This window comes from Lactuca sativa, chromosome 1 (genome assembly GCF_002870075.4).
Source record: "Lactuca sativa cultivar Salinas chromosome 1, Lsat_Salinas_v11, whole genome shotgun sequence".
Classification (NCBI taxonomy): Eukaryota; Viridiplantae; Streptophyta; class Magnoliopsida; order Asterales; family Asteraceae; genus Lactuca; species Lactuca sativa.
Genome location: NC_056623.2, coordinates 173,847,979 through 173,867,282, shown reverse-complemented (window position 1 = coordinate 173,867,282; position 19,304 = coordinate 173,847,979). Strand labels below are relative to the sequence as shown.

At 35.4% G+C, this 19,304-nt stretch overlaps 1 protein-coding gene across 1 annotated transcript; it reads left to right on the top strand.

Moving 5' to 3' along the window:
* The first annotated feature begins 12,941 nt into the window (after positions 1-12,941).
* LOC111879735 (transcription factor bHLH130) lies at positions 12,942-17,235 on the top strand. Its single transcript, XM_023876172.3, has 6 exons — positions 12,942-14,039; positions 15,510-15,715; positions 15,994-16,167; positions 16,602-16,667; positions 16,796-16,864; positions 16,964-17,235. The coding sequence occupies exons 1-6, from the start codon at positions 13,385-13,387 to the stop codon at positions 17,009-17,011; spliced, it is 1,218 nt and encodes a 405-aa protein (XP_023731940.1). The 5' UTR covers positions 12,942-13,384; the 3' UTR covers positions 17,012-17,235.
* The last annotated feature ends 2,069 nt before the right edge of the window (positions 17,236-19,304 follow it).

The window sequence follows — 19,304 nt, the reverse complement described above, 5'->3', positions numbered from 1 at the left end:
TTTCTTCAAAGCCCTAATACCCTTCAATCTTGCTCTAGATGCCCACAGCCGCTTAGGGTTCTTCTCAATCGACTAAAAGACGAACCATGACGGCATATAATGCGTTATATACGACCCAAACCTGGACGGTTAGGGTTTTCGCTAAACAGCGTCGACTCGCCGAGTCCATATCTGGACTCGTCGAGTCCAGTCGCGATCCCGCGACCAAGTCTGCGATCCTACTCGGCGAGTCTAGGCTCCAACTCGCCGAGTCCCCTCTTAAATCACCCCAAAAACATAATTTAATAATACCTGAGATTCCGGCTGTTACAATTTTACTCTTGATGTTGTTGCTAAATGTAACCTATGTAAAATTAATACTATTAATGCAATGGTTGTTGTACTCTGATTACTATACTGCATATGTTGTGATACTTGACATGACGTCATCCACCCAGAACGTTTCCGCCGTTCTCGGTTTTGGGGTGTGACAGTTTGTGACATGAGTTTGGGTAAGACTACTACTTAAACTAGAAAATTTAGATTTTAATCCATTTAAGTCCTTTTCATAGTTTGTAATGGGTATTTTCAGATAAATGAGAATACTTTGTACCTTCTTGATCAACTCATCACATTCGCTGATCTGTCCACTAACAGGTTTCGTAGCGAAACATTTGTCCGCTCGCTCCTTCTCGTCATCCAGTCCACCATCTGTTGTGTATCCTCGCATCTGTGACACACCATCCGTCACCATCAAACATCTTCCCTCAACCTTTTCTTCTTTCACCAACAAAGCCTTTCCATGAGTGGGATTTCTTACTTCTTCGTCCTCTGAATCTGTGGACCATACCTGAACTCCACCAAACTCATCATTATCACATGTACCCTACACAATTAAAGCATTCATGGTATTATTGTTAGTTGTTGATTTCTTTTTCTTGATCTCCTCTAATCATCTCAGGAGGTTCACTTCTTCATCGTCTTCATCAACCCTTTCCGATGTCTTCTTCAGCATGCAATCTTTGGCAAAATGATTCTTTCCTCCACAATAATGGCAATTAAAACTTGATTCAGTTCCAATCTTTGTTTCCTTCTTCGATTCTTCAGTCTTAGAAACCATCTTCGGTTCCTCCTTCACCATTTCCAAACTATAACTTCCCTGCCAGTTTCGGTTCTTATTGGCGGGGAACTTTCTTTTGATAAACTTTCTCGGATTGGACACCATCAAAGCATATTCTTCACCAGTTAGATCATAGTCAGCAAGATCCAACTCTTCTTCTTCTTCAACTGCACTTTACCCTTGGAGATTAGAGCTAACGAACCCAAGCTGGAAACCACATTCGTTACCTTTGATACAGCACTCTCATGAGACTTCAGAATTCCCACCAGCTTCGCCAGAGAATAAGATTTAAATTGTTCGTGTGCCTTCACAGTAGACACAACTGCCATCAATTCGGTTCTAAGACCATTCATGAAGGTAACCTTCTGCTCAATAACCTTTCTTCCTATCCCATGTTTTATCATCTTACTAAGAAGATGATTAAATCGATCAAAAGCCTAAATAAGTTTCTCTTCGGGCTTCTGTTTGAAGTCACCAAATTCAAAAAGTAATAGAGTTTGAATCGAATGCACCAGATCTTCATCAGTAGAGTACAATTCCTTCAACCTAACCCATATCTCCTTCGCTGTAGTGCAAGAGCTTACTAATCGAAAGGTATCTGATTGCAAAGCGAACCTAATCATCCTTAATGCTTTGATGTTGCATTGAAATTTATCTTTTTCGTCTTGAGCAACTTCCTTTTCATCGGCGAGTAGTTGGTTATACTCCTTTTGAGTTTTGATTATTTTTGAAGTGCTTGAGTGAGCAAATGGACCAACTGTGATTGCTTCCCAAATCAAATACCCATTATCTTCTGAACCGGTTACATAATCTTCGAAGTGGTGCGTCCAAACTTCATAATCCTGGGTATACAAGATTGGATTCCTTGTTGTCGATCCAATACTATTGGAGATATTGATCGGATTAGATTGTGAATCATCCATAGACATTGTGATAATGTTTGATCAATAACCTGCTTAATATTGGACTTGTAATTTATCGTTAGGGCAAGATCGATAATTAATGAGATAGGCCAATGTGGAATGACGGCTCAATTAATATCAATCAATGCGGAAAACCCTAATAACTTCTTCAACATGAGAGATGTGTATGAATTACACAGCCTCATGCTCTGATACCAATTGATGAGATAAAAACTCTAAGATCGTTTAGATCTTTTACAGGTCAATCAATGAAGAACCAACAACTATAATAAAAAGAATGAACACAAGACGGAATCAAGCTAATATTGAATGATTCAAATGTAGTCATGCCTCAGCAGAGCTCTGTTAAGAACTTCCACTGTAGAGGCGAGCTAGGGTTTACAATACGATGATGAAAAATAATAAAAGTCGTAATTCCTAAGGATGCATGCATGCACCTTAAATACTAAAACCCTAGAATAAAAAAACACGGTTGGACAGGCCGAAACCGGATACAAAACTGGGCTAACTATAATCGAGCCCAAACACGCAACATTCAGAACTCAACACATACAATATTCTCATAATCTCATGTTTATCAGATGTCATCACAATAAAACATATCCCAAAATCTCAAAAACGTAATCTTCTGCCAATGTGTACAAATCATGCCGACGCCTTCCCGCGATCCTGAGAAAACCTGAAACACATAACACGGTAAGCACGAAGCTTAGTGAGTTCCCCAAAATACCACATACAACACATAAGCCACTCGAGGCTATAACTCGGTATGACCCTCTGGTCAATGTGTCTCAGCGGGACCCTCCAGTCTCGTAGCTCGTTGGACCCTCCGGTCCGGTCTAGCTCGTTGGACCCTCCTGTCCGGTCTACATATCACATAACATACATATACCACAATGCACATAATCTCAAACATACACATACACATAATACCCTCCAATCTGCACATAGATACCACTCTAGGTAATGTATAGTGAGAAGACTCACCTCGATTAGCAGGTAACCGACAAGCACTCGGAATCTTGGACTAGCCTCCGCCTAACACATAATACAAGCATCTCAATCATTATCCGTCTTATTACTCTTTATACCTTAAGTCCACTTTTCCTCTTTTGACCTTCAGGATGGGTAAAAGACCAATTTACCCATCCTTGGCCCTACCTGCCCCCTTACTGGCCCACTCATGAAGTCAACAGAAGTCAACCTGGGTCAACATTCCATGTTGACCTGACTCACCGAGTGCACACATGTGACTCATCGAGTCCCCTCGAATTCTCCATGATCTTTCTAGGGTTCACTCAGCTCACTGAGTTGACTCCCAACTCGATGAGTCAACACTGGCCAAGGCTAATGGGTCACACCCGCTACAACTCGTCGAGTTATCCTGGGGACTCGGCGAGTTGGCTCCATTGGATTACTCAATCAGCCACCTGAGGTCGGATCTACAGCCCTAACTCATAGATCTAACCTCCAACTACCCCAAAGTCGCGTAAAGGTCCGATCTTGATGTCCATGCATGGTGTATTTTGCATTATAAGTTATAAAAATTCCATTAATGGTTCCTAGATTCAAAGCCAAATGGTTGCTCCACCATGGCTTCTCACTTTCAGACTCTCTGGACCCTCCAAGGTCCAGGTCTATGCTACCATCTCATAAGAGGGGTTTGATACAATCAAAACCCCACCAAGAAGGTAATACAAGCCCTAATCCACAAAAGAAAGATATACTCAAATAGGGAAGAAAGGGGGTCCAAATTGATACCTCCAACTGATGATCCTAGGTTGTAAATCGCGGTTCTACAACCTCCTCTAGCCCATTTAGCTTGAAACCTCCTTCTTCCCTGAAAACCATCCATCAAGAAGCTCAAAATGGCTCTCTCTCTTGCCCAAAGCACTCAGGACTCGTTTAGGGTTCTCTCTTCTGAAAGGTAGCCGCAATAGGAGGCCTTAAGTGCCTTTAAATAGGTCCCAAACCCCGAAAATTAGGGTTTCTCTGCCTAGCACCTACTCGGCGAGTCCCTCCCCTGACTCGTCGAGTCTACTCATTAAACCACGGGAGAAAGACGACTCGACTCAGCGATTTGGACCCTCAACTCGTCGAGTCTCTCCTTCAAACTCAAGTTTAACATACACAATCATATCCCTAAAAATCTGGATGTTACACAGGTGCCGTTTTCAATCGTTCTTTGATTTCTACAATCTTTTATATAGTGTCATGTATTATCTTTAGACTAATGAGTAGGCATCACTTGGATGTTTTCTTGCTAGTTTTGTATATCTAACCTCTGCCCAACATATTGAGGAATGACATTTTCGTCAATAAAGAGCCTCAAACAGTGCGGATTTACTTTTGGTGTAATAAATGTTGTTGTAGGAAAACTCAATTAATGGTAAATAAGTATTCCAAGCATTTCCAATGTCTATCACATAGGCTTGGAGCATAACTTCCAAGGCTTGGATGGTCCTTTCACACTGACCATTTGTTTAGGGATGGTAAGCAATGCTCATATCCAAGTGTGTTCCCAAGCATTTCTATAATATATGCCAAAATCGTGAGGTGAATCTACTTCTCTATCAAAGATGATAGAAATCGACACCCTCGTGTAGTTTGACGATTTCCTTAAGATATGTATTGGTTAGCTTCTCCATTTTCTCGATTTTTTTATTGGTAGGAAGTGGGTAGACTTCGTCAATCTGTTGACTATCACCTAAAAAATTTTCGCCACCAATACTGTTTCTTCAGATTTAGGTACATTTTTCCAGAGGGGTGGATGGAATATCTTGATCTGTGAACTTCGTCCAAGACTAAGCTTTAGGTATCACCAGATTTAGGAATCTAGATTCGGTTCATGAAGTATCGTGATATGTCATACCTAAGCTTGAGTTGCTTATCCATTCCTTGTAATACTTCATTTACGATGTTTCCTTCTTTCAAAACCTCAAATTGAGCTTCTTGGGTCTGAGTCGTAAGGTTGGGATAGACAGTCATTGTTTATGCACGTACTCAATGGGGTTTTATATGTTCTTTTTGGGTGAAGGAATTTACAACATTCTCCTTGCCCAGATGATAATGAATCCTACATTCGTAATCATTTAGTAATTCACCCCATCTTTGTTGCCTCATGTTGAGTTCTTGAAGGTGTGCTTGAGACCCTTGTGATCTGTAATGATGGTATACTTTGTATCATACAGGTAATTCTCCAAATATTCAAGACAAAAACCACAAGTCCCAACTCAAGGTTGTGGGAAATGTAGTTATTCTTATGCAATTATAGTTTTCGGGAAGCAAAGGTAATAACCTTTCCCCTTTGCATCAATATGCTCCCTAATCCATGATGTGACGTGTCACAATATATGTCAAAGTTGTGACAACCGTCAAAATTTAGGTCAGATCTAGATTTTTATAAACTCATTTGCACATATAGACATGACATATTCTATAAATAATAGTTAGAATTTAAGTAATGATCTACTAGAAACTTGGAATCGATTAGGAATAAGAGAAAGTATACTTAGTATTCACATTATTTCGTGAATTATGCAGCTATCTTATAAAATGATGAAACCAAACTACATAACTAATTTTATATGTTATATTAGAATTAGGTCGAGAACATAGTAGATACCTCAGAACAATTAGGTACAACTTAGCTCATAAGTGACAATCACATGGTCTTGTGTATGCTTCAACTAGGTTATAAAGTGTCAAAAATCAAAACCCATAACTCGATATAAAAAAATCAAACTTGGTGGATCAAACTTCAAGGGTAAGTTGATACTCTAATTTTCTAAATGGAACTTATCAAGTGTTTAAATAGTTTAAGTACTTAAGAAACAAATAATTAAATCATTATGTTATCTAACCATAAGTGAACAATTTTATAAATTTATTCATTAGAACTCATATTTTATGAACTTGATTCATAAGACAAAATACTTGTAAAATATTTAAACACTTGAATCTATAAACCATATAAATCCCTCTTATTTTTATAAAAAACTCGATTAATGATTTATAAAATATTAAGCACAAAGAAATAATCCATTTCCTACCATATACTACTCCAAATTCGTCCATTACCCCCATCTCTCCTCTCCCGTCTTACATTTTCCACTTTTTCTTCTCCAAAAATTCTCTCCTCCATCTCTCTAGAAAAACCACTTTCTCTCTCTACAAATCAGCCTCTAAACCCATTAAATGATTGAATATTTTGTGTGTTTTTGTAGCTACAAGTCAAGCTAAGGTGAAGAACATATCTCTTTCTATGATCTAAACTATTTTCTTTTCTAGATTTAGTCATTCATCTTCTTCTTCATGGACAATTTTAATCATTTTGTATATATATCTTTTCTAAAACTCCAAGGAACTATTTTAACTCCATGAATGTTCCCCAAACAGATTTTCATGTGCAAAAATCAAGTTCAAGGCTTGGGTCTCAAAACATTTCACAAAAAGAACTCGAAGCGATCATTTTTAGAGTTTTTGCAAGCTAACTTTGTTTAACTTTGCTGCATGTAAGATCAAATGGTTTGAAACAAATTTTTCTACAGAATATTTTCAATATAATATTTTTTTATGTCAAACGTAGCAAAAGAAACCGACATCATTTGATAAGATTGGATTTTGAACCATATTTCCATGAGCTCTACTTTTTAACATGTTGACATATTGCAACCTCCTACATTGAACAACCATATCTCACTCATTTCTTAACAAAAAAAATATGATTTTTTTTCTAGAATGTAGTACTTTAACTTAGATTTCGAACCCAAGTGGTTTCACTGAAAACTAATAAGATCTCAACCATCAACAATCTTTATAAAACTGTTGCTCCAACAACTCTACTTTGGGGTGTTATATTCATGTGATGCATGTTCAAGGGACTTTATCATACCAACAAATCTTAGAAAAATTATTACAATATTTTAACGTCATAAGATCATAAGGAAAAAGGTCTTGACATAGAAGTATTTAGAAAATGTTATTAAAATTATCAAAGTCTCATCAACTGTGACAACCCGAAATTTATCCCGTCATTTTAACCTCTCCTTCCGTTAATAAGTCTCGCTTTATTAAGCTGTCCGTTAACCTTTTGGAATAGGTTAATTAAATTGGGACTTTTATTATGACTTCATAAGGGTTAGAGCAAATTAGAAACACCCTCAATATTCCATTGAAAATTTTTAGTTTCAACCAAGTCAAAATACGACCATTTAATCGGGTGCGACCAAAAGCCCCGTTTAACGTCAGTATTGGCTAGATTTTCACTGAGCCACAAGCTCAAGCCCCTATATAAGGGTGAGTGGAGTCCATTTGAGACTTTCCACTCTCTCTCTACAACTTGCTTTCGATCCAAACGCCCGTTTCGAGCCCCAAAGTAGTAAGTAATCTATCCTAACTTGTTGTGTAGCTTAGTTAACATGCAAATTCGTGTTTAAGACATTAAATAGGGGCCAATTCATGTGTTTACGACCCAAGAACACTCTTGGACCGTAAACACCCATAAGTGGGGTTTTGAAGCCCCAAAACCCTTCCAAATCACCCCTAGGGCTTAGATATGACTTGTAGACTTGCATGTACGAGCTTAGAACACCAAAACCTTATTATATGAAGAGTAAGCTTGAGTTTACGGCCCAAGAACACTCTTGGACCGTAAACCCCTCTTCATAGGCCGTGAACACCTATAAAGGTGTTAGAATTGCCCTCAATCACCTCCTATGGCTTGGGTAAATGTCTAGAATCCACCACAATTGAAGTAGGGGCTTTAAACATCAATTAACCAAGGATTTAGGAGATTACGGCCGTAAACCCTCCTAGGATTGGTCCATGGTCCGTAAACTCCCAAAAAGTAGCCAAATGATGCCCTAACTTCTTCATTTGACTTGGAAAAATGGATAGAACTTTATTCTCTATCATTTAAGACCTTAATACACCAAAGGATAGAGCATGTAAGAGTTTACGGCCGTAAACTCCTTGTTTAGGGCCGTAAACTCCTTAAATGGTCCATTTGGAGCCTTAAACCCCTTCATATGCCTTATATTTGGACCTAGCCTAATTCTATGAGTGATATAAGACCTTGAAACATCCTAGAACACCCCCACCATGAGTTTACGGCCGTAAACTCATGGGGATATGGTCTTAGGGCCATAAACTTTATAAAGAGTTTACTCTTGAAGAGTAAACTCCCTATCTAGGCCATACACTCCCCTATTTGCAACCCAATAGCCTCCTAGCACTTGACCAAAGTGTTTTCCGCACATTAGGATGTGTTTACGTGTTTAATTAGTATTATAATTACTAATTTTATGTAAACATATGTCATCATATGATAATAGGTCACTAAGTGTGTTCAAGTCTTTAATTGACACCGAGCACCCAACCGACACCTCCACCCGATCCACTTACAACAGGTGAGTTCATATCCCTAAATTAACCTTTTAAATGTTTTTACATGCTTTTATGGGGGCGGGGGGGGGGGGGGGGGGGGGAATACAAGTTAAAACATGCTAGTTATCATATCAATCATATGTGACTAATAACCCGCATGCACAAGGATTTATCACACTGTCAACTGTTTTACCAAGTATAATACTATAGATGGTTTTCTAAAACGTCTTTACTTGTTTAAATCTTTTCTCAAATTATCTCTCGTGCTGTATGTTTTACTTCTAAACCAGTTACAGTAGTGTTTTAAACAAAGGTTTTCTTTACTTATATTGTGTTATCAAATTACATTCAAAACGTATTTATGAACGGTTTTCAAAGCTTGTTTTACATAACAATATCAAGTCGTAAATTCTTATTTTTAAAGGTTCTCCAAAGGTTTTATCAAAGTTTTCTTATATACTTCTAGGCTTCTATTTCGTTAAATGCATGATTGTACTTGTATAGTTATATAAATAATGTTTAAAAGACTTAGAAAGGCTAGTTCGCCCTATTTCCTTTTCCTCGTTTGGATGTGGTCTGGTGGGTATCGGATATCCGTCCGAAGGTCGTTTAAACATTAGCTATATATCATGTATACACGTATAGACATAAAGGTTTACATCGGCCAGTTCATTTCCCTTGGGTGGCAAGGGCATCCTTCCATTCATCATTCATAGATCAGAGACACTAGTAACTATTATAGGAATAGTTAGGAGGTTCTATTTACTCTTTCTAGTACGGGAATTCCAAAGGAGTCAGTTCATTCGTGAGTCTATATAATTTCTCCAGCGCCTCTAATAGAATTCAGAATACGAGATGCATCTTCAGGACACGGATCTCCCCGTTGTCAAGTTGGTAACCAGAGTCTCCTGGAGGGAGAGCGGGCATTGTGTGTATAGATCTATACGGGACTGACACTCCCGCACCCTGACTGCTAGCTACAGTCCACGGCCTACCAAGCCAAGGGGTGACAAATGTCATATTTATCCCGACGCTTGTAGGGCGTCAACTACTCTAGTGTCAATCAGTATGGTTATGAGTATCTCCATGTTTACCTTATAATTCATGGCCTTAAGGTAACGAGAATTAACACTGTATTTATGAAACAACACTCTTAGGATTAATCTTTGTTTTAGACCTTGCTAGCTGTATCGTTCATTTGATACTGTCTGGGGTCTGTGTTCCTTTGTTTTTAGACCTTGCTAGCCGTATCGTACATTTGATACCGTCTGGGGTCTGTGTTTCCTTTTGTTAGACTGAGCCAGGAGTATCATTCGTTCGATACTCTCCTGGAGTCTATGATTTCTTTTGCCTTAGTCAGCAGTATCCTCTGCTGAGGCATATGTTATTTTCCCCTAGTATTTTTACTAGTGATATTCTCCTATTTTCTTTAAAGTCAAATACCGTATTTTGGTAATGATAGCATTTCAGGGAAAATTTCTCTTTAAAACATAACATTGTTGAGTCTTGGTAGAAGACTGCTTTTAATTAGAAAATATAGGATTTTCTGGAAAGGATGCTGATACACCATAGATTCTAAACTACTACTTTTTATAAAGTTATTTTGAATAAAATGCTTACTTACTCAAATGACACTAAATACTTATGAACTCACGAGCATTTATAAAAATGCTGATACTCGCTTTCAAAATAACTTGTATTCTCAGGTCAGCAATAGACAGGTACACCCTGGTGCTTTTGTGAAGCCAACCTAGAACCGAGCTGCATTTATACTAGTTCTGTATTACTTTGATGTCTCTGTTAAATGTAACTTATGTAAAACTATTACTATTAATGCAATGGTTGTTGTACTTTGATTACTATATTGCATATGTTATGATACTTGACATGACGTCATCCATCGCTGAACGTTTCTGCCGTTCCGGTTTTGGGGTGTGACATCAACATTCCACCAAAATCACAAGAATCAAATTTTTTTCTATAATATATTGAGTCTTTAAGACATCTTTTCCGCATCCAAAAGGATAATAGGATTTTTCTCGGTTAATACATAGTATGAAGATCTATTTTGAAATTTTTTAACTCTAAATCTATTTTTCTAACATAGATATAATAAGAAATAGGGTGAAAAATCATGAATTTTACTTCTTGAGGTCAATAATTACTAAAAAAAACTGTCCGTTACAATACTATATAATTTCCCTACATAGCTTTTCAGATGACTTGGATATTGTTTGGTAATTATTTGATTTTTTTGCCTTAATAGGTATTTTAGAAATATGGGTTTTGCAATTAAAAAGTTCTTCAAAATTGTACACGAATTGTTATACGATGAGAAAATGTTATTGGTAAATTTGCATGAATTTTCATGGTCATTTACTAATTTGTATGATTTTCTTGATTATTTGAAGTCATAAATTAAAAATAAACGTTACAAATATCCAAAATTTTAATATTTTTACTAAAACCTTATATAGGTTAAAAAAATAAAGTTTGGCTAATTTTTGGAGTAGTTTTGGATATTGTTGAGAATTATAGGTTAGTTCTTGCTTGTTTTAATCATGAATTTTTATATTTCCAAGACACAAAATAAATTTTTTTCCAACAAAACGGTGAAACTTATTTTATGAATTATATCAATTATTTACTAATTATTCTTAATTTTACTATTATTTTGATCTTAAATTAATAATAAATGTTAAACAACCCTAAAAATTCTCAACAAAGTTTCAGGTGTCTCATATCTTTTGTTTGACCATGAAAAATTTTCATAAATTTTGGAGTTCGTTTACATATGTTTGTGAATTTTTGAACATAACATCTCAAGAATTCGTTACTGACCAATAATAATTCAAAACAAACTTGTGGCACTTTGTAACTCAACTAGTTGAATGAATAGTTATTAGAGTATTCTTTAGTAGACACAAACTCTCTAGAAACTTATTTTTCCGTAGAACGCTAGTAGGAGTCGATCCTAGAGTCGCCAAACCTCAACGCTTCGAACTTCAAACTCTCTCTTGTGAGTATTCGCAGCCCCTTTTTACTGATTTCATGTTTTGGGGTGAAAAACATATTCCTATTTTACAAAATGTCCGTACTATTTTATGAACTCGCTAAATTTTTACTAGTATATATATATATATATATATATATATATATATATATATATACACACACACACACACACATTGATACGTTTTGAAATGTTAGAGGCTTCAGACTCTATCATACTTAAGTCCCTGGAACTTTACACAACTTATTAACTCTTTTGAGTTGATTGTCATTATGGATAACGCTATTGAGAATGGATAGGCCGCACTCATACTAAAATATGAGTGCATATTACCAATATACTTCTTACGTTAATGATAAGACATATATCTTGATAGGGTAGTTTGGTCAGGCTTGGTTGTGGACTCAATGCATTAGCATATACTTATACTTTTGCTTATAAATTTATGTAACAATTACTTACATATTTTCATATACTTTCTCGATTGGTACTCTCATGTTTAAAAAAAGTTTGGATTTCTATTTCCTTTGTTTTGCAAATCTGTAAACTTACCAACTATTTCGGTAGTTAACCTTTCATTTTAACATGCTTTTAAAGTACTCGTTAGTAAGAAGGCACTTAGAGGTACACATGTGTAGAAGCATTTTGCATGTATTCATTTTAACATGCTTTTAAAGTACTCGATGATAGTAAGGGCATACCTGTCACCCACAACCTTCATGTAGATCTGAAGCATAATCCCCTAATCATCTCTATCGATAGAAGAGGTTGTAGCATCATGGGAGACGCTGGAGGAGAAAGCAATTCCGACATCTTCGACTTTAATGGAGACTAAACTGACTGCGAGGTCGTGGGAGGCGGTAAAGTTAGGAAGTCATTGTGGGAAAACGTAGTGATATGGAAGCGATGAAGCGGAAGAAAAGTCGGACGTTCTTTGTGGCGTCCGATATAGGATTTGCTCGGATGAAGTTGTTGAAGCCATTAAGGCTTCTTAATGGGGATGGAGAAGCTGACGTCTTTTTTATGAGAGAGAGAGAAAGAGAGATAGAGAGTGTGTGTGTGTGTGTCTACAGGTGGTGTGAGTCGGTCACTTTTTTTGCTTTTTAATAAAAAAAATTATCTAAATAATAAGGAAATAAGTAAATAAAAAGTACAGAAATCCAAAAATAAAATTAAAAGGGTATAATGGTTTTTTCTAGTCATTCGGAGACTATTTGATTTTGGACTTTTTTTTGTACAAGTTGAAATTTTTTTAGAACCTATCCACAATTTTTTAAATATTACAAGGACCGATTTTACAATTTTATCTAAAATATATTCATTCTTGTATAAACTAGGAAACCACATTAGGAAACGGAAACTACTGCGGCCGCCGCACTTGAAACCACCTATCTGATCACCTACCACTTCCACGTCGGATTCTGACCCTTATCACTAGGTTCGTTGTATTGGTCTCCATAATTTCCTTAAATATCAATGGGCAATTTCGGAAATCTATCAATATTCACCAGAATCTCTTGCTTTATATAAAGCTGCACTCTTCCCACTTCCTCTCTATCGTTTCTCTGTTCTGTTCAAATCCATCCGTTTTCAACCTCTGATTTTCACGTTAAAAATATAGAGGATAAAGAGCTGAATGCTTTTGTTTTTTTTTAAATTGAGCGGTGTTTGTGAGATCAAATTGTGGAAATCCAACTGTCAATTAAAATTTGGATGAATGCAAGCTGAATCTGCTCAAAGATGCTCGAAACCTGATCAGTTTGTTTAGTTATTACCCATTTCTTATATGTTATGTTTCTAGATTCGTACGAGTTCGATTATTAATTGTTTTTCACAAAAGAGATAATAATCTGAAAAATCCGTTGAAATTCATACATTTGACGGTTGAAGTTACGATTGTTAGGGATCGGTTTAGTACGAGCTGAATCTGTTGGGATTTGAACGGAAATCTGATCGGTTCCAATGTATGGTGATGGTGACTCATCCGATGCGATTGCGAGAGATATGAATTCACTGCTGCATTCCTCTACTTTTAAGCATCCTCCGGAGGGTGAGTTTGCGGAGATTAAGGAGTTGATTTCTTCCGATTCTTCTTATTCCGATTACAATCATCATGATGATGAGCATAATCACAATTACAGCCGGAATCAAAATCAAGGCAGACAAATTGAAAGCTCGTTAATGCGTTACCGTTCTGCTCCGAGCTCCTTCTACGCGAGTCTCCTCGACGAAAACGGATGCGATGATTTTCTTGCTCCCGTAGAGACCTCGAATCACACGAGGGAAAAGTTCTTCTCCAGCGGACAGCATCATCAACATGTGTTTCAATCGGATTCGCATGATTTTATACGGTATGCATCCAACATAGATTCAAAAGAAGAGGGGATTAATCCGAAGTTAAATCACACGCAGATTTCTAATCCCATCTTCGGTGGTAACTCACATCAAATGTCTCATGTACAACCACCGAGTAACAGCTACAATCATCATACTAATACTAATCATAATCAAATGGGGAGCTCGTCAACACTTAGAACGATGAATCTAACGACCTCAAATCTCATCAGACAAAGTAGCTCTCCAGCTGGATTTTTGTCCTCCTTGAACGCTGAAACTGGTAATTTTTCAATTTCTTTATTCAATTCTTTGTTTATTTCAACTTGCAAACCTTTAAAAAGAAACCACATTTTTTTAATCACTTCTTGTCCTATCACTATTAATTATTTTCCTCATTTATTTGTTATCTTTGTTTCAAAGAAATAAAAATATAGTTTATACTCCCTCCAATGAAATTGATGCATTTAAAAAAAAAAAAAAAACATATAATAATGTTTAGAACAGCATCTTTATCATAAAAATGGTTAGTTATGAGATTTTGAATTAAATGAACATGAGAAAATTTTAAGTCCTATTGATGGTAAATTTGAGGGTTGCAAGTAGGATATTAGTTTATTGTGATTTGATGAAAGTGATTATATGAGTGCAACATAAACAACCTAGTTTATCGACCTTAATATAAACGAAATTTGGAAAAATCTTGCTTAAATGCAGTTGACTTTGCAACCCTTTTGGATCTTAGTAAAACCATTAAGAAGTCAACTAAAAATATAATTGCATAATTTATAAACTAGTTGTTAACTGTTAACATCCTTCATTCATTGTTTACTTATTATGTATTAAAAATAATTTATAGAAGACCTATAAAACCCAATCACATGTTTTGAATTATTATTCACGAAATTTTATGTTATAAGGACTGTATGGTTTCTTTTTCTGGTTGAATATTTGATATAATAGTTTTTTAATCTCTAATTTAGTAATTTACGTAGATTAATTTGGAGTGGGAAAAGGTTTCAATAGTCCAATGTTTTTAGAGGTGGGGACGCACATGCTTGTGATCAATAACTATGTAATTTTATCAAAAAAAAAAAAAAATTCCATTTAAAAAGTTGTCTTTTTTTTGTCTGAGAAATTAAATAAAATAATACTATATTTTAATAAACTTAATTAAGTGATACATGTCGACATTTAATATACATAAAATTACATAAAATGATATGTAAGAAAAATATAAAAGAATATTTAATTTCTCTTCATGTATAATCATTATCTCTCCAAAACTTTATCAATTTTTTGTTTAAAAGTAGTTTTTCTTTTGTATCCGAAATCAAAGGATGAATAATTAATTGCCAATTTGGCGCAAAGCGGAGTTTGTGCAAAACTTAAGCTTTTATTATGATGAAGGAGGCGGCCGAGCCAAACTTTTACTGTGAATATAAGTTGCAACAACATTTTAGGCTAAATGAAATAAAAATTGCAAAATACTTTTATAAATTAGTGCATTATAGTATCAATCTTTATTTATTATATTACAATATTGTACTTTAAATTATTTTTAAGATGTTGTACTTTGAAAAAACTTCTAAATTATGTTATAAATTTGATATATTTTTAAAAGTACAGTATTGTAATAGGAAGAATTGGGAATATAATGATACAAATCCAATAAAGAAATCATGAAAGTACATTGCTATTTCTCGCATCTTTAACATTATAAAGACTAAATAATTTTCAAATTTCTTATCAGGCTTCGCGGGAATGAGTGATGTGGGGAAACCTATTTCTTCAAGTAGGTTAAATAATCGTATTAGTTTCTCATCAGTTTCATCTTCTTCTCCACCATTCTTGCCTCAAATTTCTGAAAACAAGAATGATTCCACATTCAAGAGCTTAAAAAGGACAAGAGATAGTGATTCAATGATGTTTCCTAGCTCGATAACATCGGACATTGAGGTTTAATTTTATTTCATGATTGCTTTAATTTTTATAGTCCCCAACACTTGGTTCCAAGATGGTAGTTTCAATTCCATTGTGAATTGGACCTCTTGTTGAAACTAGGTTCCTATTATGTCATCAACTTAATTGGTTACGGTTTACCTGATTTACATCTCACATGTTGAATCGGTCTGCCAAGGATTGCTGGAAGAATAATTGTTTTTTGTGGTTTGTAGAATTTGTAATGTGTAAGTGCTTAGAATTCCATATTGAGGTATGATTTTTGTTTCTTTCAGAATGGATCCTCTAGACATTATTCCCCTCGTTTGGTCCATCATATGAGCTTGCCAAAAACTTCTTCTGAAATGGCGACTGCTGAAAAGTTCTTGAGATTCGAACAAGACTCGACTCCATGCAAGATACGTGCCAAGAGAGGATGTGCCACACACCCACGGAGTATCGCTGAGAGGGTATATAAATCTTTTGTAATTATATTTTTTGTTTTAATTTCTATTCTTAATTTCTTAATGAAACATTAATAAATTTAATTATTAGACAGAAATATTATAATTAATACAAAGCTATTTATAGTAAGCGATTCACTTGGTTAATTAGCTAACTACGAAATAAAAAAAAAGTAACCAACTCCAACACTTACATGGCATAAAAAGCTATTCACTATAAAAGAGTATTTAGTTTGTTAGGTTAGATAGCAAGAAATAACAGTTTCCTATTTCCATTTATTTTTATATATCTTACAATTATATTTAGAAATATAAGCATTTGGATAGAGGAATATAAATTGCATAACTGCCCTTTGAATACATCAAAATTTGGTTATGACATGTAACGTATGCATTCCACTTTAATTCAATATCACCTGATCTATAATGTGGACGTACAGGTGAGAAGAACCAGAATAAGCGAGAGAATGAAGAAAATACAATCGCTTTTTCCTACCATGGACAAGGTAATCATTTGGATCTCAACAATCTTTTTTTTTTTTTTTTTATTTTGTAACCTGCTTCATGGGTTGTACTCTAGGCATAAATTATGCATCGTTCATAATCTTACGGTTCCCTTACTGTCGTTTTGCAGCAAACAAGCACAGCAGACATGTTAGATTTGGCTGTTCAATATATTAAAGATCTCCAAAAAGAATTGAAGGTCTTAATTTTTTTCATTGCATAAAATTGTCAAATATACAATTCAAAATCATAATATCGTATATTTATTCTAACCAATTTCCTTTTGTTTTGCATGTAGACTCTCAATGATGCTCGGGGAAGGTGTACATGTTCAACTCAACAATAACAGACAAAAATAGATCCAAGGGCTATTGTGAAGCCAGGAGTCTAGATTAAACTTATTTGATTTTGTCATCTTTTATTTAAGGATTTCATTTTGCTATAGTGTGAGAATAAGCGAATAAGAGGAAAAGTAAGAGGGGATCCATAAAATGGAGGTAAATGTTGTAAATGAATTATAAATTTTTTGTAGACAATGTAGTTTAGGCCTATTATATAAAACATTCCCAAGGCCGGACCAATGTGACATGAAATGCTAGGCCATTTTGTTGTTTTTTTTTTTTTTTTTTTTTTTTTTTTTTTTTTTGTTTTCTCCGTGAAAAACTATTAATTTAGTTACAAAGCAATTAAAGTTTACAACTTGGTAGTTTTGTTCGGCGAGCTCTTATTTGTCCGCATGTAAAAGACATGTCATCTTGAGGACAATATTGTCATTCTAGTTCACTTATAGGAAATAGCCTTTGTTTACTAAAAAAAATTGAATTCAAATGAATACAATGTAGACGGTATAACCCGGATACCTAATTTGGACTTTAATGACATTCCCTTCGCGGGTTTATAATATTCACTTTGTGGGTTAATGATATTCCCTTCGCGAGTTTAATGATGTTTCCTATTGTGACATTTTGACTTTAGGATGACGAGGATTGAGATTTAGAAGCGTAGACTCAATAGAACTTGATGCCATGTATTACTTGGAATTGATATCGGCTTAGTTATTTGTTAAGTGATGTATTACTTGGAATTGATATCGACTTAGTTATTTACTAAGTGTATGCTTTCAAAGTTGTATATGTTTAGGAATGTATAGCCCTAGAATGAACGATTTAGCCTAATTTCCTGTTCTTTGTTTGGTTTTGGACTTAGGGTAGAATCTTCATTCGACAGTCTATGTGATCCTACTTTGTGTACAACTTGCATGCATAAGGCAACCAGCGGTGTTGATTGAGGTCCTCGGTACAGCTAGTGATGAGGGTTGAGAGAGAGTTCCTACGAGAGTCTACTATATATATATATATATATATATATATATATATATATATATATATATATATATATATATATATATAGGCTGTGTAGCATAGGTGATTCTTGATTATAGCGTGGTAACTTAATGGAATCAGAAATTACCTTAAGGAAGGTACAAGTAGGCGTGGAAGGTAGTATTGGACCTATACTACCGGAAGCACAAGACATGTACTTGAGACAGGTGTAGACCTGGGGGATCCAAAGGGTACTTGTGTGTTGCACGTTTCCCTCGAGTGTTTGTTGATTGCTTATATATTGTGTTTCAGTTTGAGGATAGTGGCCACTCGTATGGGATCAGGAGGTACTGGTTCTGGCTCTGGATTAGGTTCAGGTTCTGGCTCTGGCACAAAACCGATTGATGAGAGGCTGTGTGAGCTCATTATAGTTGAGGCTACTCGTGATATTCTTGACGCTACTCCTGTGATTTTCGTTACTGTCAAGGAAGGGATTATGTAACATCCCATTTTTACAGTAGCTCCAAATTCGTCCCCCAGGTTTTAATTAGGGCATTTTTGTTGGGTTTTGAGCATTCTAACACTCCTATGGTGTACATCCAACCCTGTAAACCTTGGATCTATGTTTTCTCTATTATACATGCAAATAAGAACTTTCCAAGGCTTTAATCCTAACTAGCATATTATGAAGCTCTTATACTACAAAGTACTAGTTAGATGACATACCTTTTGATGTAGTTTGATGTCTTCAAGCTTTAAGAGCTTAGCCCCAATGGTCTGGAAGCCTCAAATGGAATCACAAATCACCAAAACACCTTGGAAGACTTTAGAGAATATGGATACTTGGTTCTCTCTAGTGAAATTGGCTAGCCCTTCTTAGTGTACCCACACTAGTTCCAATTTCACCAACCAAGGACATCTTTATATAGTATGGAAACTAGGGTTAAACCCATGACCTTTCATTTCATATGATCCATGGGTTAAACACTCCATGGACTATCCATGAAAGCTTAGCCCAAGCTAAATGAACTTGGCCCATTCCATATATATAAGAGTCCATATTTAATTAGTTCATTTTGATCACTTAATTAATTATAAATTAATTCTTGATCAACACTAATTAAATAATATGATTATATATTAATATATTAGAACTTATAATATATTAATATAAATCATAAATATACTATTCTCAAAAGATTATTCATATAAATTGTGTCGGTGAAGTGCAACCCAAATGGACCATGTCGGGTCGGGTCAAGTACATACCAAATATAGTTATGGACTTTTAGACATTAATCCAACAGTCTCCCACTT